Source organism: Scyliorhinus torazame, chromosome 13 (assembly GCF_047496885.1).
Source record: "Scyliorhinus torazame isolate Kashiwa2021f chromosome 13, sScyTor2.1, whole genome shotgun sequence".
NCBI lineage: Eukaryota > Metazoa > Chordata > Chondrichthyes > Carcharhiniformes > Scyliorhinidae > Scyliorhinus > Scyliorhinus torazame.
This window is the reverse complement of record NC_092719.1, coordinates 52,839,146-52,865,726: the sequence shown is the minus strand read 5'-3', so window position 1 is coordinate 52,865,726 and position 26,581 is coordinate 52,839,146. Positions and strand designations below refer to the sequence as shown.

Sequence of the window (26,581 nt, the reverse complement as noted above, 5' to 3'; positions counted from 1 at the left end):
TGGTACATTGGCGAGACCATGCAGACGCTGCGACAACGAATGAACGGACATCGCGCAACAATCACCAGGCAGGAATGTTCCCTTCCAGTCGGGGAACACTTCAGCAGTCAAGGGCATTCAGCCTCTGATCTCCGGGTAAGCGTTCTCCAAGGCGGCCTTCAGGACCCGCGACAACGCAGAATCGCCGAGCAGAAACTTATAGCCAAGTTCCGCACACATGAGTGCGGCCTCAACCGGGACCTGGGATTCATGTTGCATTACATTCATCCCCCACCATCTGGCCTGCAAAATGCTACCAACTGTCCTGGCTTGATACAATTCACACCTCTTTAACCTGGGGTTACCCCATCTCTGGATCTGTAAAGATTTAATCACCTGCTAATGCTCGCATTCCTAGCATTGTTTGGCATCTTTGAATTTGTCTATATATGTGTTTCTGGAACAGACCTCTGCATTCACCTGAGGAAGGAGCAGCGCTCCGAAAGCTAGTGACATCGAAACAAACCTGTTGGACTTTAACCTGGTGTTGTAAGACTTCGTACTGTGCTTAATCCTATTGGACACTGGTGTTTATGATGCATGGATCCTATTGGACTGTGGGGCTTATGATGCATTGATCTTATTGGTCAGTTGGCTTTCTGGTTCCCTGATCCTATTGGACAGTGGGGTGTATGATTCTATTGATCCTATTGGAGGGGGGAATCTCTATGATGATTGATCCTATTGGACAATGAAGTTTGTTATGCCTTTACCCTATTGGTGGATATAGACTCCGCCCCTCAAAGCTCACTGTTGACGTCGCGGCGCCTCGTTCGGTGATTGGATGTTTGATGGCAGATGACACAAGATGGCGGCGGTGTTAAATGGTGGGTTGCGGGCCCGTGTCCTCCCAATGTCAGGTCAGTCTCGCTGCCGGCTTTACCATCACTCGTACCCAGCCTTCTTTCGCTGGGTTTGGTCTCAGACATCAGAGCCAAACCCGGTTCTGTATCGCAGCCGGGATCGGTCTCCCCCGCTACCTGGACTCTGACTGCTTTCACCTACCGATACATACAGGATTGCATATTAACTCAATGTCTGGGCCTTCAACAAGTACACGACTTTACATTTAAAGGATCAAAGAGAAAGTTAATTTAAAGATAAGCAAAATATGGTAGTGGTGAAAATTAACTATTTGGATGTGGTTTAGAAGCACTATTTCCTCTGTTGGGTTTCAACCTCGATTAAAGACGCAAAAGAATGGTATCTCAACAACTGTCACTCCAGGCTTTGGGTTGATCTACAAATTCTTATTTTGCAGCAAATTTTCCTCGTGTTGGCCATCAATTTCCCTAAACCAGCACCACCACCACCGGCAATTATCTCCGTCTGTGGAATCTTGCTGTGTGTAAAATAGCTCACGCACATTTTATTCAGTTTGTATAGCACTTTGATATGCTTCTTAGACACATTCTAAGGTGGATATAGAAATTGAAGTCTATCCTCTTGTGTTGCAGAGGTAGCACAAGTGGCTAGCACTGTGGCTTCACAGCACCAGGGTCCCAGGTTCGAGTCCCCGCTGGTTCACTGTCTGTGCGGAGTCTGCACGTTCTCCCCGTGTCTGCATGGGTTTCCTCTGGGTGCTCCGACTTCCTCCCGCAATCCAAAGACGTGCAGATTAAGTGGATTGGCCATGCTAAATTGCCCTTAGTGTCTAAAAAGATTAGGAGGGGTTATTGGGTTACGGGGATAGGGTGGAAGTGAGGGCTTAAGTGGGTCAGTGCAGACTCGATGGGCCAAATGGCCTCCTGCACTGTGTTCTATGTTGCTGTGCTGCCAACATGATTAATATTAACACTGATTTTGGCAACTCCTAATAAGGTTAAAGTGGTGAGGCATAGTGCGAACAGGAAATAGATGTTTACTACAATGATATTGCAGCCTGCATTTCATCTGTTCCATGGAGCGGATACTACCATGCGACCAGCCAAAGCAGTCAAATACATTGGAAAACATGTACATATTTCTGTCTAATGGAAAGGAAATGTAGGGTTCAGGTAATTGTGGATTTACCACTATTTGAGGAAGTGCTTAATGACGTTAACCTGGAGGTAGTGGCCTGTGAAATAGAAAGTATGAATTATGAGAACTTTTTGTTTCTTCATAAGAGGGAGAGATATGAGAAATGTATCACGGCGAGACAAAGATTCTTGATTCTTGACATAGATGAAGTGTTTCACCAACTCTATGAAAAATTGGCAGGTCAAATATGATGCAAATAAATTACGTTTTGTAGATTGTGAATTTCTGATAAATATTCTGTTCAAAGCCTCCATCCATGTCAGAGATGGAGGGAGATATTTGGGAAAGGAAAGAGCAAATCAGAGATGGATTATGCAATGATTAAAAACCACGGTTAATGAAAATGCATTAGGAAATCAGGTTAGCAACTTTTGTTGACCCAATTAATGAATCAAAGTACACAAATTAATTGTATTTGAGATTCTGATTGTTATTCGTTTTCATTTTGAAATATTTTGTCATGAGTTGTCTCAAAATGTCATCTTTTCTCAAAATACAGCATTAGAATTCCTTTTTCCTCTTGAATCAAGCAGTGAGTTCTTTAACATTATTCCAGTGGTTTCACTCATTCTTCAGGTTACAAATTTAATTTGGATGAAAAGTGAGTAATTGTATTTTTGGCAAAAAAATATTGCTTAGTGGACGCATCTAATTTGATCTGAACTTTATGAAAGTTGAGATGTTATTCAATACGACTGCTCAAGACAAAGTTTATAATATTTGTTCACCTTTGTAAAATTTGAGCCCTGTTCAAAGACAATATTTTTAAGAGTGTCCATGATACAGTAATTCTTCTTTTGTGCCAGCTACATGTAACAACTGTTTTGCTAATCCTTGTAGGAATAATTTTCCTTTCGAATATATAAAATCGGCATGTAGACAATATTTCCTGTAAATATAAATTGTTATTACCTGCTTTGAACCATATATGGGTAACTTTCACTGCTTGCATTGTCTTTCAGGATCTGTTTCACCTGGTTTGGCTTCAGCTGTGTCCATTTTGATTCAGAAAAGGAAGGTTCATCATTCTCTGATTCCCGGTGGTAAAGGTGGACGTTCATCTTTTAGTGGGATTGTGGCTACAGTTTTTGGAGCATCTGGATTTCTTGGACGATATGTGGTGAACAGGCTGGGTAAGATCTGCCGCATGTGTCAATATTGACTTACAGTTGGGATTATGAATATGTTTTTCTAAACTAGTTTTTACTATACACTTCCTTAGGTGTCTGTGAAATAAAATGTTTTTTTCAAATGGTATATGGGTTCCAGAAATAATTCTGCAATACCAAGTGGGCACTGTGAACTCTGTTTTACACAACAATTCGAGGGAAAATATACAAATAACTGGGTTGTGAGCAGGGCATTGAAAATATCAAATTATTTTTTCTGCGTTTCATACAATTTTAAACCCATGGAAGAGCATTATTGAGATAAGGCTACGGTGCACATTTAGATGGTGTGGTGGGGAAAGGCCATGATAATGTAACATTCATAGTAAATTAATATTTCTCATTTTAAAACATCTCCAAACTACATTGCATAACCTTAAAAGGTGGGTATCATCATCTTTTCTGTAACACCATTCTCCCAAAGGATGCTGTCAATACAGAAAGTGGTGCACAAACTGTTTTTATTGATTTTAAACTTCTGATTGTTGAACTATTGAGTGACTGACTGTATTTTCGCTCATTGTTTTTGACTCTATACAAGTAGATTTTCTTTGATTTCAACCTTTGAACTTCTTGGCATTTGCCATGTTTTGGGATTATTGATCATCCTTCAGTTACAGGCTTTTAGGATTGTGCTATATTTAAGGGTTGTGTTTTAAACAATGTAAGTGCACAAAAGTTTTTAAAAGGAAGCTACAGGCATTGAATGAGTGTGTATTGAAACCAGACAGGCTGGTGTTTGGACTTCACAACGAATACATTGAGGATTTGTTGGCTCATTCTAGAATCGCTAGCCAGGATGGCCTTCATGCACATTAAGAATGGTAGACGGTTAAAAACTGACACTGCCAGGTGGGGGAGAGTAGCTGCTTTTATTAATGGATCTGCAGGAGAATCACTGAAGGGAGAAAGTAGGTGTCTGAGCTCCCTCCTGCTGGAAACATACAAAGGGACATGCAGGCAGGTTTTAAAATGAGAGGACAAAAGACTGTCTATTGCTTGCACCTGAAGCAAACAATGTAGATAATTCTTTTACTGTTAATGATCTGTAGTAAGGTGGTACCTGAAAAGTATAAACTTAGCCTATAAAAGGTATAGAGCGCATAGTTTATTATTCCTCACCCCGTGTTTTGAAACAGAGAAGTGAGTGAAATAAGTGGACTTTTCTTTGACTGTTGCTCTGTATGTTGACACGTGGAAGTTTTCTGTTTTGACAAATCTGGATCCTGGATGAGAATTCAAACATCCAGGACCGAGGTATAACACTTGCTGTCAATATTGGGCAAGGTGTTGGTCTTTCTTCCCCCTTGACTGTAACGGTCAAGGACTACCTTTTTGTGATAATTGTTTTGAAAAAGCCTAGTTCTTTGTAGCCTCTATGTGTATTATTAGGCTCAGCAAAAAACAACCATTTACCCTGTGGGATCACAAAATCAATTTTCTGTTTGAATTCAAACAAATTCACTTTTATTGTCCTTGGATATTTGCGAGGTATTCACTGTAAAACCTACAAATGAAATGCTATCTTCCAAGTCACTCCTGTGGCATTTTGCACAGTCTAATGCTGCCCACAGAAATCTTTGCCTTCTGTTTGCAACTAGTGGCCATTTTTAACTGATGTGAAGCAATTCTTCTAGGTCACTTTCAATATTCAGTTAAAGTAGTGAAGGAATTTGTTTAGTGAATAGATTGTTGGCAGATTTGGTTTTATTGCACTGTTCAAATCATAATTGAAAAGCTTTTTGTTATCACCCACAACAAATACTCCTGCATTAGAAAATATGTGGGTAAAGGACTGGTTCCATTGTAAAGGGGATAAGCTATGGGGAAATAGTAGAGAAGCTCCGGAAGAAAGCAGTGAACATTGTGGAGGAATAATAAATAGCATAGATTGGTGAAACCCAGATTATTCCTTCATAATATGCCAAGGAAGTAAGGAAATTAACCAAGCATAAACTTAAACCAAAAGCAGAAAAAACTTTTGCTCGTGCTTGATGATCTACCAAGCAAAGTAATTGTAGAGCTTTAGAGAAAATACCTTTAGATGTTATGATGCCAAAAGGGCTGGGCTCCATTGAAGAGGCATTGGAAGAGATTCTATTATAGCAGAGTGTCTGTGTTCTAGAGGGATTAGCTTTGATGGCACCATTAGGTTAATAGGGGGTGAGCTGAAGGGCCTTAAACCATGATTGGAATAAAATAAATTAATATTAAAAGTATTTTTTTTTAAAGATTATAGTTCTCTGGTGCATAAATTGTATTCTGTGATTCACAGGTTAGCAAAACCTGCTTGAAGTTGCAGATTTAGTAGCAGGTTTTGTGAATGATCTTAAAATTGTCCATAACACATTAAATATAATGTAAGCCTTGGAATTTTATGCAACAAGTGTTACACAGATAGCACTGTGATAGATGATTTGATGCTATACCTCATATCATGCCTACTAAATGATAGTTGTGATGGGGTTTTGAGTTTCTATGTCGTCTCAAACTGACCACCATGTAGGTTATCACCGGTGCAACTGCAAATTCCTTTGAATTGGCCAATATGTATAATTTATTTAAATCCAACAGTACAGCAGTTGCTTCAACAATATATTCTAGCCTAAATCCCTAGTCCCATGCTTTTCAACTTCATGGCAGAATAGTATTCCTTGTTATCCTTGCGTTAGCTCCTGCAAAAACTACACTTCCTATGTGCGCTACCACAAGCGATCACCCAGTAAACATGAAACCTGTAAACGTTTTTGAAAACCTTTGGGAGGGTGGAAGGAGAATTGAAATCCTTTCTTCCCATTTAAAATTAGTATTGTTCCTGATGCCACAGAAGTGAAATTAAATCCATCTCGTAAGGTGGGCAAAAAAATTATAAATGTTTTTCATATTACAAAAATAAAATTATAAATATAAACGGTGGGCAAAAAATTGACTCTTTATTGCATTTTTATAATTTTCAGTTACACACCGTTTTGTGTAAATACACTTTCTGCATCATTTCTTTGGTTTGGAGACTTTTGAGTTGCATTTTTGGAGATGCCACAGTCTTAGTTGACTGAAAACATTTTACGAGAAGTAAAACATTGCAAGCTATTACAGAATATTCAAAAACAAAATAAATTATTTTTGTAATATTTATTTGAAGGAATCCTGTTGCAGGTATTCATATGCCCTCTTCAGTGTATGCAATACCAAGAAGGTGCATTTTAAAAGTTTCGTTTAATACAAAAATCTTTATCGCTTTTAGGGCGTATTGGCTCTCAGGTAGTGATCCCGTATCGATGTGATGCATATGATGTTAATCATCTCAAACCCATGGGTGATCTGGGACAGCTGACCTTTCTAGTGAGTCTCAAATATTCTTGCACAAAAATTTTAAATGTTTAACTGATGGATATTTTGCAAGAGCTTTCAAAAGTATTATTGTGATATTGATGCAAGCTTATACTGCAGTTTCTTCTGGCGCTGAATTGCCAGTTTTAAAATGGCACATTCGTGTACAGTTGGAGAGGAAATTATTGAGCTGGGAGCAGTGGAAATGTGCGCGTAGGTCACCCAAGCAGCTTTCACTCAAATTTTCTGTAATTTATCCAGAATGCAGTGCTGTGTTTTTGGATTCAGATTACTTAGTGCTCTATTGAGCGCTACTGGGAAAATAACATTTTAAACATGACATAAACAGGGTTAATATATATTAGCCTGGTATTGAACTGAGGAGTCATAGATTGATTGTGTTGATAAAAAGGTACTTGAACAGTTGAAAAATGTCTGCAATTCACATGGCAGAAATGTTCCAATCAATGGAATTGGTTGAAATAACTGGTTACCATGTTGAACAAGAGTGTCCAAATGTTTGTTTCTGTGGGCTGAATGGGTGCATGTTATGGAGCCTCAATGGCCACATGTAAAGTTTAAATTCATCCCTCCAATACTTTCTACATAACTTATGTTGCTGATATTACCAGTCTGATTTAGCCACAAGGAGACAGTAGTTCTAAAGTATCCCTTCCAAGTCTCCAGACCCAAGAAATTCAAATAGTGAAAACCACCAGATAACCAATGCAAACAAAAATACAGAGTTGACTTCGCTTAGAAGGACTGATTGTCAGCTATAGGAGGTTGCATGTTGGACACTGATGTTAAAAAGGCTGAAAGAATGTTCAATCTGTCTTCTATCATGATCAGTACTTCTATATTTGATTCTTAGGAATGGAATCCTAGAGATAAAGACTCCACCAGACGAGCAGTGGAACATTCCAATGTTGTTATTAATCTTGTTGGGCGGGAATGGGAAACAAGGTGAGCGTGATTTAACAAAGGAAAAACAATATTTCTTTTATTGTATAGAATTTATTGCTTTGAATATAGGTCAGCTGCCACATGTTAGGATCCCTTTTTTCATTTCCGGGCTGGGGAACATTAGCTAACTGGTTGAAAACTCAGAATGAGACGTACTTGGCTTGTGGGGGTTTCTATCCCAATTATCTACCCCCTTCAAAGAGCCAAACTCAAACTAGACTAGTTTCACAAGAACGCTTAAGAACTGTGAGAAATTGCAGCTGTTTATAACTAGCCTGGATGATATTGCTTAACTCTGCACACACCAGTTAAACTGGGATCTCCTGGTAAAGAAAGGAAAAATAAGAGCATGCATTTGTTTGTCATCTTTCACGGTCATATGCATTGCAAAGTGCTTTATAGCCAATGCAGCACGTTTACAGTTACTGTACTGTTGTAGGAAAAGTGGCAGCCAATTTGCACACAGCAAGTTTCCACAAGCAACAATATGATCATGGCCAGATGAATCTGTTTCACCTGTGATATTAATTAAAGGCGAAATGTTGGCCACGTATTCTTCAACACTATGCCATGGGATCTTTTATGCCCACTTGGGAAGGCAGACAAAGCTTTAGTTCTGAAAGACAGAATCGCAGGCAATGCAGCACTCCCTCAGTATTACATTGGAATGTCAGCCTCCATTTTTATTTTTTATTTTGTTGAAGTCTTTTAGTGGGACTTTAACCCACAACTTTCTGACTCAGGTGAGAGTGCTACCAACTGAATCACAGTTGTCACACACCTGAAATTGAGAGAGATGTAATATAGATTGCCAATTGGCTATTACGCATTTTATGTCATCAGACGAAGACATAATTACCCAAATTGTGTCCATAATTTCTCTAGATGCTTAGTTTGCAATATGTAACGTTTAATTTTAGCTAATATTTAAAATAAAATACTAATAGCCAATTTACCCTTGAAGGCAGAAGGCATCCCTTTACAAACTTGGGATCAGCTTCTCTGCAAGTTCTGATGATGCCCAACTCTACTCCACCTCAACCATGTGTCTCAATCCCTTAATGATTTCTGTTGTTAGACTGCTTGTCAGGCACTTAATCTTGAACAAGCTACAATTGGCTCCAACATTGGAGCATCTTGGACATCTTTCATTTCCACCACAAGCTCCGTTTCTGTCCTCTCCTCCCTGACTCTCTTAAACTGAGCTGAACTGTTTGCAGTGTATTAAGGTTTACTCTGTGTCTAGACTTTGGAGTATTTGACAATGACTGTCAAAAATATTGCATTTTTTTCCATAGTGTTTTATTTGGCTAAATCACTTTTTTTAAGGAACTTCAAATATGAGGATGTCCATGTCAAAATTGCACAGGATATTGCTCATGCATGCAGGGAAGCCGGAGTTGAAAAATTCATCCATGTTTCTCACCTGAATGCTGACATGACGAGCATTTCAAAACTCCTAAGAACAAAGGTAGGAAGAATGGGACTTTTGAAAGTTAGACGATCTCTGTATTAGTAGTCCAGAGTGCACAGAGCAAAATGGAAATGCGCTTGTTCTGACTCTTTTCTGGCAGGCTGTTGGAGAAAAGGTTGTGAGAGAAGAATTCCCAGATTCCGTCATCATCAAGCCATCTGAAATATTTGGAAGAGAAGACAAATTCCTAAATTATTTTTCACGTAAGAGCTTCTTTGTAAGCCTATGGTGCTTTGAATTTCCATTCATGTTTTAAGTTATTAAAATGTGTGGGCTGATATTTTTGACACCTTTGCCTTCAGAATCATAGACCTGTGGTGCCTGTATCAACTCTTTCAAAGATATTTTCAATTTAGCCAGGGCAAGTGATGTGTTGAGACTGCAGAATGTGGATGTTCCTGGGACCTGGGGTGATCCAAGGTAAACACATCTACAATATAAGTGTCTGCGGCTTGTGGAGCTTCGGCTCACTGCCATTGAGCTGGACGCCGAATTGCAGACACTGCAATGCATTAGAAACGGGCTTGGTTACCTGGACGGTTTGAGCCAGGAGGCAGTTGCACCCCATGGGATATGGTCTTCTGATGTGGTCAGGGACTGGAGGGCGTGACTGTGAGTGAAGCAGGTATGGGGACCCAGAAGGTAGAAGTAGAGATCTAGATCTGGCAATGTGCAATGAGATGGGATTAATTATTGACCTTATGGTGAAGGCCTCCCTAGGTAGCAGTAATCATAATATTTTTTTAAACTGTGTTAATTGAAATTTTTTCATTATAAACAAAATAATATAAAACAATTAATTCAAGTTACAATGACAAAAAACACAACAAGCAATCACATTCACAAATTAATTTAACCCCCTAATATTGAACTAAACCTCTTAACAACTGACGGTGACTAGCTCTTTTAAAAAAGGAAATTACTGGCTTTCATCTATCTGGATATGCACTTTCTCTTGGAAACTATGAAACTTCACAATTACTGCTCTCGGCGGTTCGTTGGGACGGGGCTTCTGTCAGAGTGTTCGCTGGGCACGGTCCAGTTCGGGAGGGGACATGAATCCACCTTCTCCCACCATCTTCCCAAACACCTTTGCAAAATATTCTGTGGGATTTGGGCCTTTCACCCCTCTGGGTACCCCACAATATGGATATTTTGACTCATGGAACAATTCTGAAAATCATTCAGTCTGACCATCAGTGCTTTAGTCACATTGGTCATCAGAAACATCTCTGCTTCCAGAGAGGCAATCTGGTCACTATGCCTCGAAGCAGCTACCCAATGCTTGAAGCAGGCTGTTTAAAGGCACATCCCGATTATGGATCCACAGGCCAAAATAACAAAAAGAAAAGAAAAGAAATGGGAACAAAGGAAAGAATAGGAAAGACACTTACACGATGTGAAGTTAATCTTTTTAAAAAAATATATTTTATTCAAAAAAAATTTCGGCCAAACAAAACAGTACAAAATATTTTCCCTTTTTACAACAATAAAACAATATAAATAATAGTGACCGTTTTTTAACAAATAAATAAATAATATATAAACTAAATGGCAACTGCCATAACAGAATATTAACTCTCCCAAATAATAAAGTCAAACAAGCCAATATACATATCCAAGTAAAAATATCCATACAAAAACACCCCTGAGGACCCACCCGAGCCCCCCCCCCCCCCCCCCCCCCCCCCCCGAGCCCCCCTGGGTTGCTGCTGCTACTTTCCCAGTTCCTTTATCGTTCTGCGAGATAGTCAATGAACGGTTGCCACCGCCTGGTGAATCCTTGAGCCGAACCTCTTAGTGCGAACTTTATCCGTTCCAGTTTTATAAACCCTGCCATGTCGTTTATCCAGGCCTCCACGCCCGGGGGTTTAGCTTCCTTCCACATTAACAATATCCTTCACCGGGCTACTAGGGACGCAAAGGCCAAAACATCAGCCTCTCTCGCCTCCTGCACTCCCGGCTCTTCTGCAACCCCGAATATAGCCAACCCCCAGCTTGGCTCGACCCGGACCCCCACCACCTTCGAAAGCACATTTGCCACCCTCACCCAGAACCCATGCAGTGCCGAGCATGACCAAAACATGTGGGTGTGGTTCGCTGGGCTTCTCGCGCATCTCCCGCACCTATCCTCTACCCCGGAAAATTTACTAAGCCTTGCTCCGGTCATATGCGCCCTGTGCAGGACCTTGAATTGTATCAGGCTAAGCCTGGCACACGAGGACGAAGAGTTTACCCTGCGTAGGGCATCTGCCCACAGCCCCTCTTCGATCTCTTCCCCCAGCTCTTCCCATTTTCCCTTCAGCTCATCCACCATGATCTCCCCCTCGCCTCTCATTTCCCTGTATATATCTGACACCCTACCATCCCCCACCCATGTCCCCGAAATCACTCTATCCTGAATCTCCTGCGTCGGGAGCTGCGGAAATTCCCTCACCTGTTGCCTCACAAAAGCCCTCAATTGCATATACCGAAATGCATTCCCCTGGGGCAACCCGTATTTTTCCATCAGCGCTCCCAGACTCGCAAACGTCCCGTCTAGGAACAGATCCCTCAATCCCTGCTCTCTGCCATGTTCTAAATCCCCCATCTATTCTCCCCGGGACAAACCTATGATTATTCCTTATCGGGGACCGCACCGAGGCACCCGTCATTCCCTTATGCCGTCTCCACTGCCCCCAAATTTTCAGCGTTGCCACCACCACTGGACTTGTGGTGTATTTCTTTGGGGAGAACGGCAACGGCGCCGTCGCCAATGCTTGTAGGCTGGTTCCTTTACAGGACGCCATTTCCAGTCTCTTCCACGCCGCTCCCTCCCCTTCTCCCATCCACTTACACACCATTGAGGTATTGGCGGCCCAATAATAATCACTTAAGCTCGGCAATGCCAGTCCCCCCCCCTATCCCTGCTACGCTGCAAAAAAACCCTCCTCACTCTCGGGGTCTTTCCAGCCCACACAAAGCTCATAACACTCTTCTCAATTGTTTTGAAAAAAGCCCTCGTAATCATCACCGGGAGGCACTGGAACACAAAAAGAAATCTCGGGAGGACTACCATTTTGACCGCCTGCACCCTGCCCACCAGTGACAGGGACACCATGTCCCATCTCTTAAAATCCTTCTCCATCTGTTCCACCAATCGTGTTAAATTAAGCCTATGTAGGGTTCCCCAGCTCCTGGCTATCTGGATCCCTAAGTACCGGAAATCTCTTATTACCCTCCTCAGCGGTAAATCATCTATTCCCCTGCTCTGCTCCCCCGGATGCACCACGAACAACTCACTCTTCCCCATATTCAATTTGTACCCAGAAAATTCCCCAAACTCCCTGAGTGTCCGCATTATCTCAGGCATCCCCTCCACTGGGTCCGCAACATACAGCAATAGATCATCTGCATACAATGATACCCGGTGTTCTTCTCCTCCCCGAGTACTCCCCTCCACTTCCTAGAGCCCCTCAGTGCGATGGCCAGCGGCTCAATTGCCAATGCAAACAGTAACGGGGACAGGGGACACCCCTGTCTTGTCCCTCTATAAAGACGGAAGTAGTCAGACCTCTGCCTGTTCGTGATCACACTTGCCACCGGGGCCCTATGTAGCAGCTGTACCCATCCAATAAACCCCTCTCCAAAACCAAATCTCCTCAACACTTCCCATAGGTAGTCCCACTCCACTCTGTCAAATGCTTTCTCAGCGTCCATCGCCACCACTATCTCCGCCTCCCCCTCCGGCGGGGGCATCATCATCACCCCTAGCAGCCTCCGTATATTCGTGTTCAGCTGTCTCCCCTTAACGAACCCAGTTTGATCCTCGTGGACCACCCCCGGGACACAATCCTCTATCCTTGTCGCCATCACCTTGGCCAGGAGCTTAGCATCCACGTTCAGGAGGAAAGTAGGCCTGTAAGACCCGCACTGCAGCGGGTCTTTTTCCTTCTTTAAGAGTAACGATATCGTCGCCTCCGACATAGTCGGGGGCAACTTCCCCCTTTCCCTGGCCTCATTAAAGGTTCTCGTCAAAAGCGGGGCCAGTAGGTCCATGTATTTCCTATAAAATTCCACCGGGAACCCATCCGGTCCCGGGGCCTTCCCCGCCTGCATGCTCCCAATCCCCTTTACCACCTCAGGACATTGGAGACAGCTTAGATGAGAAGAAATTGTTTCGCAGTAAGAGCCTGAATTGGAACTCGTCTGAAGGAAGAGTCTCCATTTACGTATCACAGTGCTATCATTTTATTTTACTATTAACTGTTTGAAGTAAAGGTAGCTTTGAATTGTCAGATATGTGAATTGCATATATCATTTAAAAAAATTTAGAGTACCCAATTAATTCTTTCCAATTAACAGGCAATTTAGCATGGCCAATCCACCTATCCTGCACATCTTTGGGTTGTGGGGGTGAAACCCATGTAAACACTGGGAGAATGTGCAAACTCAACACGGACAGTGACCCAGAGCTGGGATCGAACCTGGGACCTCGGCGCCGTGAGGCAGCAATGCTAACTGCTGTGCCACTGTGCTGCTCCGAATTGCCTATTTCATAATAGGAAAATAATTACCTGCCCCTCATGAGATTAAGTTTTGTCCAAAGTTTTACTCATTTTTGAGTATGTAATTGGATAGTGTTACAATTTCTTTCCCCAGACATGCGCTGGTTTGGACGTGCCACACCCCTTATTTCAATGGGCATGAAGACTGTAAAGCAACCTGTATATGTATGTACAATAGAAATTTTTCTGATTTGTTTTAAATTATTTAGCTGGTACATGTAATCATTGTTTTATTTTGACCAATTGTGTGGGTAATTTTTTTTCTGCCTTAAATAGGTGGTGGATGTGGCCAAGGCAATTATAGCTGCTATTAAAGATGCTGACTCCAATGGAAAATCATATGTTATAGTTGGGTAAGTTTTGAAGTCAGGTAATATTTACTTTTGCTTCCTCCTCCCCACATCTTCTGAACTCTGCAGGCCTCCCAACCTTTGGTATTCAGTTTCACCTCCTTTCAGCTCGCATCCAAATTATTTCCTATTTGACCCAGTATTTCAAATCCCCCAACCCAGATCTTTTCATCAATTTCTTTCTTTCTTCAGACATTGATCCTTTATTTAAAAAGCAGTGTTATCACCTCGGTCTTCATTCCTAAACTTTTTGAGTCTTTCCAATTATCAAATTGCCTGTGACCTTCCTTCATTCTTAAATCCCTAAACACCACCACTCTCTGTTCATACCCTTTCAGTCTGGTTCCTGTTCCTGTCCACAGTACAACAAATGTCTGTGTCAAAGTCATCAACGGTTTTCTGTGTGGATGGAATCACTGCGCTTCCTTCCTTTGCTTTTGACATGCCATTACTCCTGTTATTTTCCTCCATCATCTTCCCTCTACAGTCCAGTAGAGTATCTTTTATTGCTACCTGTCCCAAAGTATCCAATACAGTTATTTTTAATAGATTCTGCTCCTTTCAACACACTTGCTGTGACTATGACCCAGGATTCGCAACATTTTCTTATCAGCCTGCATTGTGGGTGGAGTTTGAACATTAGGATCCATCTATATTTATGCTTCGTAACAACTGGCTATGAAAGATAAGCTAAAATTTGGACTGCAGCAGCTTAACCTATAAATATTTTTATTTATGAATTGCACAGGCGATTTGATTTAAGTGCATGGCTCCTTTCAAATTTCTAGCATGACTTTGCATGCTCAGGAACTGGTGATGCCTGCGTGGAGACTGTTGGGTTGCTGCATGGGTGTGCAGTTCAGAGGAAACATTGGGCTACAATGTAATTTTATTTGACTTTGGAACTGGCAATCTGGATTGCAATTCCATTCACTCCACTGTGACTTGGCTTTATTCTAAAAATTATTGTTTTTGTTGGTTCTGTTACTGATCAGCCATGACTTTGATTTTGGTCAAAATTGAGCTGATTCGAAATGCATTTTTGTCACCAGAATGTGGTAATGGACTGAAGACTAAATAATATGTTTCTGTTTTACCGTCCATGAACTAAAAAAACATTTTTTTATTTTACAGGCCCCATCGATACCTTCTTCATGACCTTGTGAAATATGTATATGCTGTTATGCATAGGCCATTTGTTTCATACCCATTGCCAAGGCCCATCTATCAGTAAGTACCAGCCATCAGGTCACATTGATGGAATACGGAGCAGAGACATCGGTATCCAAAAGTGAAATGATGTTAGCACCCAGTTTTACTCTTCTTTCCACTCAATTTTCTCTTGGCCTGTGGTTGAGAGAGTGCCCTGAAGGAACTCTAAAAGCCATCCTTTGTGCCTCTAAAGCGCAAACCTTACTGTAGTATGTTGCTGTGCACCACTCTGCATTCCTGACTCTTGTTCAGATTTGCACTGAATGGTCAAGTCTGGCTTAATTGTACAACTGGGGGTCTGGTTTCATTTTTTTTTAAAAAGCAACTCAATTTGAAAGTGAATCTTTTTTGTTGAGACTTGTATTCCAACTGTTTTTGCTTTCTAATTTTATTAGGACTTTCCCTTCCTGATTTTAAAAAAATACACTTGTAGCTGCCATTCACTGTTTTGCACAGTGACATGTCTAAGAATAGGAACTTGATAAAGATGGGGTTTAACTGAGTTTAGCTGTGATTGTCACTGCTATCTGAAATTAAAGCATGCAGGAACTAAAAATATGTAAATATTGTGTATTACCCTAGATACTTCGCAAAATGTACAATTTTGTAAATGAACCCACACAATTCACTACACTATTCAAAATGAGCTACTGGAGCAACAGATTTACTATAAAGATAAAATTATGTCCCCAATTTGGTATTCATACTCTTCTAGTTGTTCCAGACATAATGCAGGGAAAATGTGGGATTACATTAAATACCAGTGTCTGCTTTCAGAGTCACAGTTCATGCCCGCTGTTATATTGACCAGTGGTATCAGATCCAATGACCACCTGCCAGGCAGAGCACAGCCTGTTGGCCAATTCATTGGCCACCAGCCAAATCAATCAGAGTGCCAGCCATCTGTCATTGGTGCCAGTATGGTTTCCTCATCAATTAGCACAGGCTTCTGCTGAAATTAAAGATACAGGCTGCCTTAAAGGCACATGTCCATAAATCATCCATGGATCATTGCCCAGCCCACCTGGGGTCTCCCTCAGGTAAAATTACTTGATCCAATTAAACTGGTGATCAGGAGTCCCTCTGCTCTTGGTTTTTAATTGGTTTAACCTTGCCCATCTCCAATGCCGGCCTGCCAGATACTTGTAGTGTTTCAGTGTACCTCTTTTAGCATGCACATGTCTGTCTCAACATAGAATCACAGAATGATATAGCACAGAATGGAGGCCATTCGACCCATCATACCTATGCCCCTCTTTGAAAGCGCTATCTAATTAGACCCACTCCCCTACTGTTTTTCCTCATACCTTTGCGCATTTTCCTCCCACTTATGCAATTTCTCCTTGAAAGTTATTATTGAATTTGCTTTCACCATTCTTTCAAGATGTACATTCCTGATCACAACAACTTGCTGTGTAAAAAAACCTTTTCCCCATGTCACCGTAGGTTCTTTTGCCAATTGTGTTGTGTTTCCTCTAGTTACCGACTTTCTGTCTTTGGAAATAGTTTCTCTATATTTATGCTAAACTATTACAGCTGTTCACCTCAATCTAACCTGTTCTGCTGTGAGGAGAATAGCCTCCCTTTCTCTACTCTGTGTAGCTTAAATATTTAATTCCTGGCACCATTCAAGAAATCCCTCTGCTCCAAAGCCCCAGCACTCTACCCACCCCAGTCCCCTGCTAGAATGTATTGTAAGGGTCCTTCCTGTTTATTCCCTCCTTTTATTTTTGCCGTTACATTTTTAATCCATGGATGATTTATGGACATGTGTCTTTAAGCAGCCTGTATCTTCAATTCCAGCAGAAGTCTGTGCTGTTTGGTGAGGAGGCCACAGACTGACCGACACCAATGACAAAGATTGGCTGGGGCTCTGACTGATTTGGCTGGTGGCCAATGAAATGGCCCAAACGGCTGTGTTCTGCCTAGCAACAGGTGGTCATTGGATCTGATCCCATTGGAATGTTTTTCAGAACCCGAGGTTCCAACTTGGGATCCGTTTGACTCCTGGCAGCCCCAATGGAGGTCCTGCTCCATTTTTCTTGAGAAAGGCTGTATTTCTGAACTCACAGAAAGCCTGGGTGAGTCTGTTTATAGGAGAACCAGTACAGGCTGTGCAGGAAAAATTCAGAATTTGCTCCCCCCCCCCCCCCGTAAATGAATTGACTGCTTTCTCCAGAAGGCCTGCTGCCTATCTACTACTTTTTCTACATTACAGCGGCCTGAAGACGAACCACAAACCGAAAGCAAGGTTGGATGAAACAAAGGGCGCGATTTAATGGCTACGCTGCGCCAAAAAAGAATCTCGCCCAGGCGCAGCATAGCCAATAAAAACCGGGAGACTCCGCTCCCAGGATCTACTCAGTTTCACAATACCTTGTGAGATCTAACGAGACGTTGCAATGTGAATCCCACTCATTGTGGGTGGGATCACATTTTAGCAAATCTGCATACTAGAGCAAGACAACTCGTCTCACTTTAACCTGCATTTCCCGCAGGATGGAATCATAGAATTTACAGCGCAGAAGGAGGCCATTCAGCACATCGAGTCTGCAACGGCACTTGGAAAAAGCTCCCTAACTTAAGCCCACACCTCCACCCTATCCAGTGTAGCCACCTGGGTTGGCCAACTCCCGATGTAAAATGGAGAACAGCAAAGGCTGCAGGGAAATTCAGCCAACACAGGCAGAAACCAGCAGGGGCACGTTACTGTGTATTAAACTCTGCAAAAGCACAGACAGCATTGATACAAGCAGCAATCTGCATAATAATGTAGCAACCACCTACATACTAATAAGCGATCCCCGGGAACAATCAAAACATTTGGGATAAACAAAGCCAAGCCAGACTCCCCGGCCCCAGCAGGAGCCAACACAAAAGAGGTTAACGGACACCTCAAGACCGCCCATCGATCAGGGAACCGCTCCAGTATTGGAGAAATTGAACCAAGCGGACCCTGACCTTGGAACCAGGTACAGGGTCCGCCCTGAAAGGCTGGAAGCTCCTGGGGGACTATAAAGTTAAGCCCCCAAGTTCAAATTGTTCTTCTTGACCGGGTGACAGTGACTGCTGCAGCTGCCGCCGATATCCAGTAAGTCATAAGTCAACGCTCGCGACAAGATAGGTGCTCCTAGCTACCAATCCGTACCAACTTCGAATCCCGCAGACTCAGAACCCGAACGAAAGGCCGTTTGTTCCCCTGACCTGGTGGGCCAGTCCGAAGTTAAGTATAGGCCTGTTAGTTGTAGAAGTAGCTTAGAAGTAGAATTTGTGCATGAATAGCGATTACTGTGTCTAATAAATGTGCTTTGATTTGAATCTTACTAATCGGTGTATTGAGTTATTGATCATTACTTGAACTTGAACCTCGTGGCGGTATCATAAAGGTACCTGGCGACTTGAGAGCAAAGGTTATAAAACAGAGCCAATTGAACCAACCAAAAGTTAGCAACACCCAGTAACCCCAACTAACCTTTTTGGACACTAAGGCCAATTTAACATGGACAATCCACCTAACCTGCTCATCTTTGGACTGTGGGAGGAAACCGGAGCACCTGGAGGAAACACACGCAGACACGGGGAGAAAGGGCAAATTTCACACAGTCACTCGAGGCCGGAATTGAACGTGGGTCCCTGGAGCTGTGAGGCAGCAGTGCTAACTACTGTGCCACAGTGGATCTATCTCCTTCACCTCCGAGACCTCGAACGAGCGCCGTTCAGCACTGGTCTCCACGGGGACCAGACAGAGCAGTGCACATGGGGATCTCCCAGGGGATTGGAGGGCCCCGGTGCCTGCCCTTTGGGCAGGGTGGCACCCTGCGGTGTTGGGGCCTGGGGGGGGGGCGGTGAATGTGCAGGTGTCATTCAAGAATGGTGTCCCAGTCCAATGGGGCTATGTGCAGCCTTGGACGCACGCTCCCCATTGAGGCCCCTTATCAAATGCAAGTAACGTTTTATAGCCTTGTGTTTCTCGGCATTGTGAGTGCGGGGAAAGATGTGGCTAAACGCGCTCACTATCAGACTTTGTTCCCATTTAGTTAAATCGTGCCCAAAGTCTCTGCCACTCCAGGAAAGATGTGAGTATGGTGCTTTTAAAAGCTGCAGGAAAACCAGTATGGGCTGCAAAACTATGACTGATTTACAAGCTTACTGTGAAGAAAACATGCAAGGATCCATCTTCTGAAGCAAAGACTATCATAGAATTTACAGTGCAGAAGGAGGCCATTCGGCCCATCGAGTCTGCACCGGCTCTTGGAAAGAGCACCCTACCCAAGGTCAACACCTCCACCCTATCCCCATAACCCAGTAACCCCACCCAACACTAAGGGCAATTTTGGACACTTAAGGGCAATTTATCATGGCCAATCCACCGGCCAATCCACCTAACCTGCACATCTTTGCACTAGTTTCTCTTTCACTTTTTTCCCCCTTTTCCACTCCTCTGTGTCGTCTGTCTGGTGTGTGTAGAGGGTGGGGAGGCACTTATTAATATTTAATCGACTGTATCTGCTGCATATTTCATCACTATTATTATAAAACAACAGTAAATGCGTTTCAACTTACAACCCTGGTGACTAATTATTGAGTAGCCAAGAGCTAAAGACTTTGGGTATTTTTATACAAATTATTGGTTAATTCACTTGTGCTGGGATGAGTGGGGCTGGAATTGACCACACACTTGCCCAGGGTGTGTAAAAACAGTATGTCCAGAACTGACCACAATATTCCAGCTGAGGCTGAATCAATGTTTTAAAAAGGTTTAACAAAACTTGCTTCTGTACCCTATTCCTTTAACAGCCTTCTCGGCTTGTCCTTCCACCTTCAAAGACTTGTGTATTGGATGAACCAAAATTTCCTCCAAATAAATATTGTGAAGACCAAAGCAATTATTTCCAGTTTTCTGCCAGGAACTCCTTTCCCTGTTCCTTACCCACAAACTCCCATCTCTCCCTGGCAACTTTCTGAAGCTGAACCAGACTGTTCGGAACCTTGGTGTCATATCTGACCCTGTGATGGGCTTCTGCCTACATGGGCGGGATTCTCCCCTACCCGGCGGGGCGGGCGGCCCCGACGCCGAGGAGTGGTGTCAACCATTCCGGCGTCAGGCCGCCCGGAAGATGCGTAATCCTCCGCACCTTCAGCGGCTAGGCCGTCGCCGGCGGGGTTGGCGCCGCGGAAGGGGCTTGGCGCCCACCAATTGGCGCCAAAGGGCCACCGTGGCGCATGCGCAGAAGCGCCAGCGTGTTCTGGCATCATCCCAGCGCATGCGCAGGGGGGTTCATCTCCACACTGGCCATGGCGGATGTCCACAGCAGCCGGTGCGGAGGGAAAGAGTGCCCCCACGTCACAGGCCCACCCGCGGATTGGTGGGCCCCGATCGTGGGCCAGGCCACCGTCGGGGCGCCCCCGAGGCCAGATCCCCCCCGCACCACTCCCTAGAGGACTCCGGAGGCCGCCCGCAGAACCAGGTCCCGCCAGTAAGTAGCAGGTCTAATTCACGCCGGCGGGACCAGCCTAAAACGGGCCGGAGAATTGCCGGGGGGGGGGGGGGGGGGCGCTGATAGCGGCCGCCGACTGGCGCGGCGCGTTTCCCGCCCCCACCAAAACCCCGGCACTGGAGAATTCGGCAGCCGGTGGAGGCGGGATTCACACCGTCCCCCACCGATTCTCCGGCCCGGCGGGGGGGGGGGGGGGGGGGGGGGCGTCAGAGAATCCCGCCCCATATCTCTGCCATTACAAAAAATGCCTATTTTCACCTATGTAACATTGTGCGACTCCACTCCTGCCTCACCGCATCTACGTTTGATAGCCTGATTCATGCCCTTGTTACTTTTAAGCTTCACTATCTTATCTTCTGCTATCTGACCTCTCCATCTTGCACCCTCCATAAACCTGAGGTCAGCTGCCTATATACTAACTTGCACCAGATCTCATTCACCCATTGACCTTGTGCTCACTGACCTACATTGACTCCCAGTTAAACCGTGCCTTGATTTCCAAAGGCTCTTCCTTGTTCAAACCCTTCCATGACCTCACTCCTCCAGCCACATAACCCTCGAGAGAGACGTTTGCGTTCCTCCAGTTCTGACCTGTTGTGACTCTTCAATATTAATTACTCCACCACAGGCGGCTCTGCCTTCAGCTACCAGAGCCCTAGATTCTGGAATTCCCTCCCTATACCGTGTCATCACTCGGTCTCTCTTCCTTCCCTTAAGATGCTCCTTAAAAACCCTCTTTAATCAAACTTTTGGTCAACTTCCTGACATCTCTATGTGGCTCAGTGTCAAATTTTATTTGATAATGCTGCTATGAAATACCTTGGATGGTTTATAAACTAAACCTGCAGCATAGTAGCACAAGTGGTTAGCACTGTGGCTTCACCACACCAGGGTCCCAGGTTCGATTCCCCGCTGGATCACTGTCTGTGCAGAGTCTGCACGTTCTCCCCGTGTTTGCATGGGTTTCCTCCGGGTGCTCCGGTTTCCTCCCACAGTCCAAAGACATGCAGGTTATGTGGATTGGATATGCTAAATTGCCCTTCGTGTCCAAAATAGGTTAGTAAGGGTTATTGGGTTACGGGGATAGGGTGGAAGTGAGGGCATAAGTGGGTCGGTGCAGACTCGATGGGCCAAATGGCCTCCTGCTGCATTGTATGTTTTGTTTTATCATTTTAAAGGCACAATATAAATACAAGTTGCTATTGTGTGATGCATATCCAGCTCTCTCTCCTCCTCCACTCTGTTTAAAATTGTGCAACTTAGTTTATATTCAGTAAAACAGCTTCTCACCACAATATTAATGATTTGAATGAAGGAACGGAGATGAAATGCAGGTGAAACTATATTCAAATCAGTGCAATGGAGCTGAACAGGTTAACGTTACATAGTTGCATTGTGCATGCACAGTGATCAGTTTGGTTTTAATCTAATAAATGGCTGTCATTCTCTTACCAGTCTTATTGTGAGGTTCTTTGAACTGAGCCCATTTGATCAATGGACATCTCGTGACAAAGTGGACAGGGTATGTGTTTGATTTAATGTGCATTATTGCACTACCTATACTTAGTACATTATTTTATTAGTTCAATTAGCTTCAAATGCTTATTTTTACCATCAAAATTGTACATAGAAAGTAATCAAAAATATTTTTAACGTAAGTCTTTTCAGAAGTGTGCTACACTCAGGGCTTCAATCGTGATCCGGTATGTAACTCTTGACAATAACTGCTAAATGTAGAATTAAGTAAAATTTCTTCACCGAGTTCACCTTGGAATTTATGTTTGGTTGTATTTTAGATTTGAATATGCAATCTGGACTGATACTTCAGTTCTCTGATGCTTTTTGAAGAACAGCAGGAATTTCTTCTGTGTCTAGTTAACATTTCTCTGTCAGCCAACACCATCAAAAACAAACATCACTTTTGGTGCTATTTCCTCATGGGCGAACACGGGAAATGACCACTACATCATTTCCTACTACTCATTTTGATGAGTGTTAATAAGATATGCATGTATTGAGGAGAGTGTTTTGTATAGGGGAGCGTTGGACCAGCTTCTTAAAAAGATTGGAGCATATTACGAGTAGCATACCGGACACTGGGATCAGGATCGGCAGGCTTGAGTTCATTTTATGAGGCACAGGGCTGGGGTGGGACCGACAAGGTCCTACCAGGAGATTTAGCCCTCAGTGGAGAGATGAGTGCGGAGTTCAGGCAAATCTAATAGAAGCATTTGCAATAGAATTTATATAATTTTATAAAAAGAAAAGCTTGCGTTTAGAAGGCGTCTTTCACAATAACCGAATGTCCCAGTGCCCTTTGTAGTCAATACACTTTTGAAGCGTAGGCATTATTAGGAAACACAGCAGCCAGTTTGCACATGATGCGATAATGACCAAATAATCTGTTTTAATGATGTTGATTGAGGGATAAGTATTGACCAGGTGACTTGGGATACCTCGTCCACACTTCTTCAGAATAATGTCCTGGAATCTTTTACATTCACCAAGGTCTCATCCAAAAGCTGACACTTGCATAGATACATAGAAAATAGGAGCAGGAGGAGGCCCTTTGGCCCTTCGAGTCAAAACCATTCATCACGATCATGGCTGATCATCCAACTCAATAGCCTAATCCAGCTTTCTCCCCATAGCCTTTGATCCCGTTCTCCGCAAGGACTATATCTAGGCGCCTGTTGAATATATTCAATGTTTTAGCATCAACTACTTCCTGTGGTAATGAATTCCACAGGCTCGCCACTCTTTGGGTGAAGAAATGTCTCCTCATCTCTGTCCGAAATGGTTTACCCTGAATGCTCAGACTGTGACCTCTGGTTCAGGACACACCCATCATTGGTAACATCTTCACTGCATCTACCCTGGCTAGTCCTGTTAGAATTATATAAGTCTCTGAGAACCCCCTAATTCTTCTGAACTCCAGCGAAAACAATCCCAACCTAGTCAATCTTTCCTCGTATGAAGTTCCGCCATCCCTGGAATCAATCTGGTAAAACTTTGCTGCACTCCCTTGAGAGCAAGAACATCCTTTCTCAGAGAAGGAGGCCAAAACTGCACACAATACTCCAGGTGTGGCCTCACCAAGGCTCTGTATAATTGCAGCTACATATCCCTGCTTTTATACTCTAAACCTCTCGCAATGAAGACCAACATACCATTAGCCTTCTTTACCGCCTGCTGCACCTGCATGCTTACCTTCAGCGACTGCTGCACAAGGGCACCCAGGTCCCGCTGCACACTCCCCTCTCCAAATTTACAACCATTCAGGCAGTAATCTGCCTTCCTGTTTTGCTTCCAAAGTGAATAACCTCACACTTATCCAAATTATATTCCATCTGCCATTGATTTGCCCACTCGCTCAACCTGTCCAGATTATGCTGTAGGATACCTGCATCCACATCACAGTTCACCGCCACCTAACTTGGTATCATCTGCAAACTTTGAGATGTTACATTTTGTTCCCTCATCCAATCATTAACGTATATTGTGAATAGCTGGGGTCCCAACACCGATCCCTGTGGCACCCCACTAGTTACTGCCTGCCAATTTGAAAAGGACCCATTCATTCCTACTCTTTGTTTCCTCTCTGCCAACCAGTTTTCTATCCAGCTCATTACATTTCCCCCAATCCCATGCGCTATAATTTTGCACAATAATCTCTTATGCGGGACTTTGTCAAACACCTTCTGAAAGTCCAAATATACCACATCGACTGGCTCCCCCTTGTCAACTGCACTGGTTACATCTTCCAAAGAATTCCAACAGATTTGTCAAGCATGATTTTCCCTTCATAAATCCATGCAGACTCTGACTGATCCTGCCACTGCTTTCCAAATGTTCCGCTATAAAGTCCTTGATAATGGATTCAAGAATTTTCCCCACTACCGATGTTAGGCTTACTGGTCTATAATTCCCTGCTTTCTCTCTACCTCCCTTTTTGAATATTGGAGTGACGTGAGCTACCGTCTAATATGCAGGGACTGTTCCAGAGTCTATAGAATCCCAGAAGATGACCACCAATGCATCCATTATTACCAGAGCCACCTCCTTAAGCACTCTGGGATGCAGATTGTGGCCCTGGGGGTTTATCCGCCTTCAGTCCCATCAATGTTCCCAGCACCATTTCTCTACTAATGTTGACCTCCCTCAGTTCTTCCCTCTCACTAAACTTCTAGTGCAATACTGGGGGAGTTTTGCACCTTCGGATTGTCAGCCTTCATTTTTGTGCTCGGGTCCTGGAGTGAGACTTGCCTCTGAATCAGAATGTTGTGGGTCTGAGAGTACTACTGCGTGAGCCAAGGCTGACACCCATCAGTTTCACAATTGTTTTACTTTTTTATTACACGTTGGTTCTTTTAGAATTGTTTTTGCCTTGATGTGAATGGTTGGAAAAGGGCAGTATGCTGGGGAATGGACATATGAAGGTATTTTGAACGACATGATGGTTCAACTACAGTCATTTTATTCAATTCTCATGAACTGGTTATTGAGTATTGGCCCTTTCTAAATTTTTCAGAGAAAATGTTACTCCCCATTTTCAAAATTCCATTTGTAAATCATGCCAAATTGCTGCTATAATTTATTAATGCAAAATTTGAACCAATCATGTGCAAGTATAACATAGAATTTGCATATCAAAAGTGTGGCAGCCAACATGTTGAGGAGGAAGTGTGACCCCTTGGAGTAAGAAGTGTTCGTATGTGTAAACTTGTTAGATAGTACATTTTCTATGCTAAGATTACCAAGATTTTCAAACGAGGTAGATTTTCCTGCGGCCTCTGCCTAGTCTGTAGGCATCTTAAATGTGCAATCCATCTATGATGACCTGATGTGAGCCTTTGTTGATGGCATTCCTTGCTTGGGCCTTGGGCTGCCAACTCTAGTTGGAAGCATTCTCTGGAGGTTTCATCACATGAATTTCTGATTATGTGGCATCTGATCACTTGATTTCTACAAATATTTTTGTATTTATCTAGTACCGATGGGTTCCCTTTGCTTGTGGTTTCCTACCAGCAGCTGTTGTACAAGAAATCCAAGAATCAGGTCAACCATGAGTGAGCAGGCAAAGAGGGGAAAGATTGTGAGGAGGAGGGTAAACCTCTTTTAAGCCCCAACCATTCCAATTCCATTATCCCCCATCCCCGGTCATCATCCTTCCTCTGAGCCAACATTCTCCAGAGTTCATTGTTACTCCAAGCCCCATTCACCAGTTTGCCCAATTTCCCAATCTCTCTCTTTTCCCACTAAGTCATTCCCCCACCGACTTCAGCCCCACAATTCCCTCCTCCCCAATTCTCCCTGAATTCCCAGCTGTAGCTTAAGAATAAGCAGTGTGGATTAGTAGCAAGAAGGAACAAGACTAGTTAAGCCCAACATAAGAACCAGATTTAAAGGTTTGTGTCATTCATTCTATGGTGATGTACAGAATATAGGTTTCTGCATAAGTTTTTTTTTTTATAAATGCAAAGTATACACAGACTTGTTTTTAAAATGTTACGCTCTAGAGGAATTTACTTTTATTGAGAATTTTCCTGTTGAAAAGGAAAGTTTTATTGGGGAACTATTTATGCAGAATTTGCATAAATAATTCAGTGAAACACTGAAATAATTGTAGTTTGTAAAATGCCATATTTACATTGTTTATGAATTTATTTTAGTTGCACATCACAGACCTGAAGTACCCTGACCTTCCTGGTCTGGAGGACTTGGGAATAACCCCAACACCTGTTGAACAAAAAGCAATTGAAGTTGTACGACGTCATCGCAGGTACCGCTGGATGGATACTGACCTGGAGGATGCAAAGCCAGCAACACCTGTAAATTACTAATGTACTCCGAGTGAGATACACTTCTTGGGTTCCTAAAGAAAAGGATTACCCCATCCCACCTACTTTGACAGTAATGTACATAAGAAGTTGGATTGCCCAGTTTTAAGAATAAATTCAAATATTTAAATGTT

General features: G+C 43.2%; 1 protein-coding gene across 2 annotated transcripts; it reads left to right on the top strand.

Moving 5' to 3' along the window:
• Positions 1-788: 788 nt before the first annotated feature.
• Positions 789-26,581, top strand: ndufa9a (NADH:ubiquinone oxidoreductase subunit A9a). 2 transcript variants are annotated; one of them, XM_072471496.1, is made up of 11 exons: positions 789-899; positions 3,024-3,194; positions 6,475-6,572; positions 7,435-7,526; positions 8,856-8,997; positions 9,101-9,203; positions 13,642-13,712; positions 13,824-13,900; positions 15,032-15,127; positions 22,063-22,129; positions 26,280-26,581. In XM_072471496.1, the coding sequence occupies exons 1-11, from the start codon at positions 848-850 to the stop codon at positions 26,448-26,450; spliced, it is 1,140 nt and encodes a 379-aa protein (XP_072327597.1). In that variant the 5' UTR covers positions 789-847; the 3' UTR covers positions 26,451-26,581. The 2 variants fall into 2 exon arrangements, with proteins under 2 accessions (XP_072327597.1, XP_072327598.1); XM_072471497.1 differs by having other exon boundaries at positions 819-866.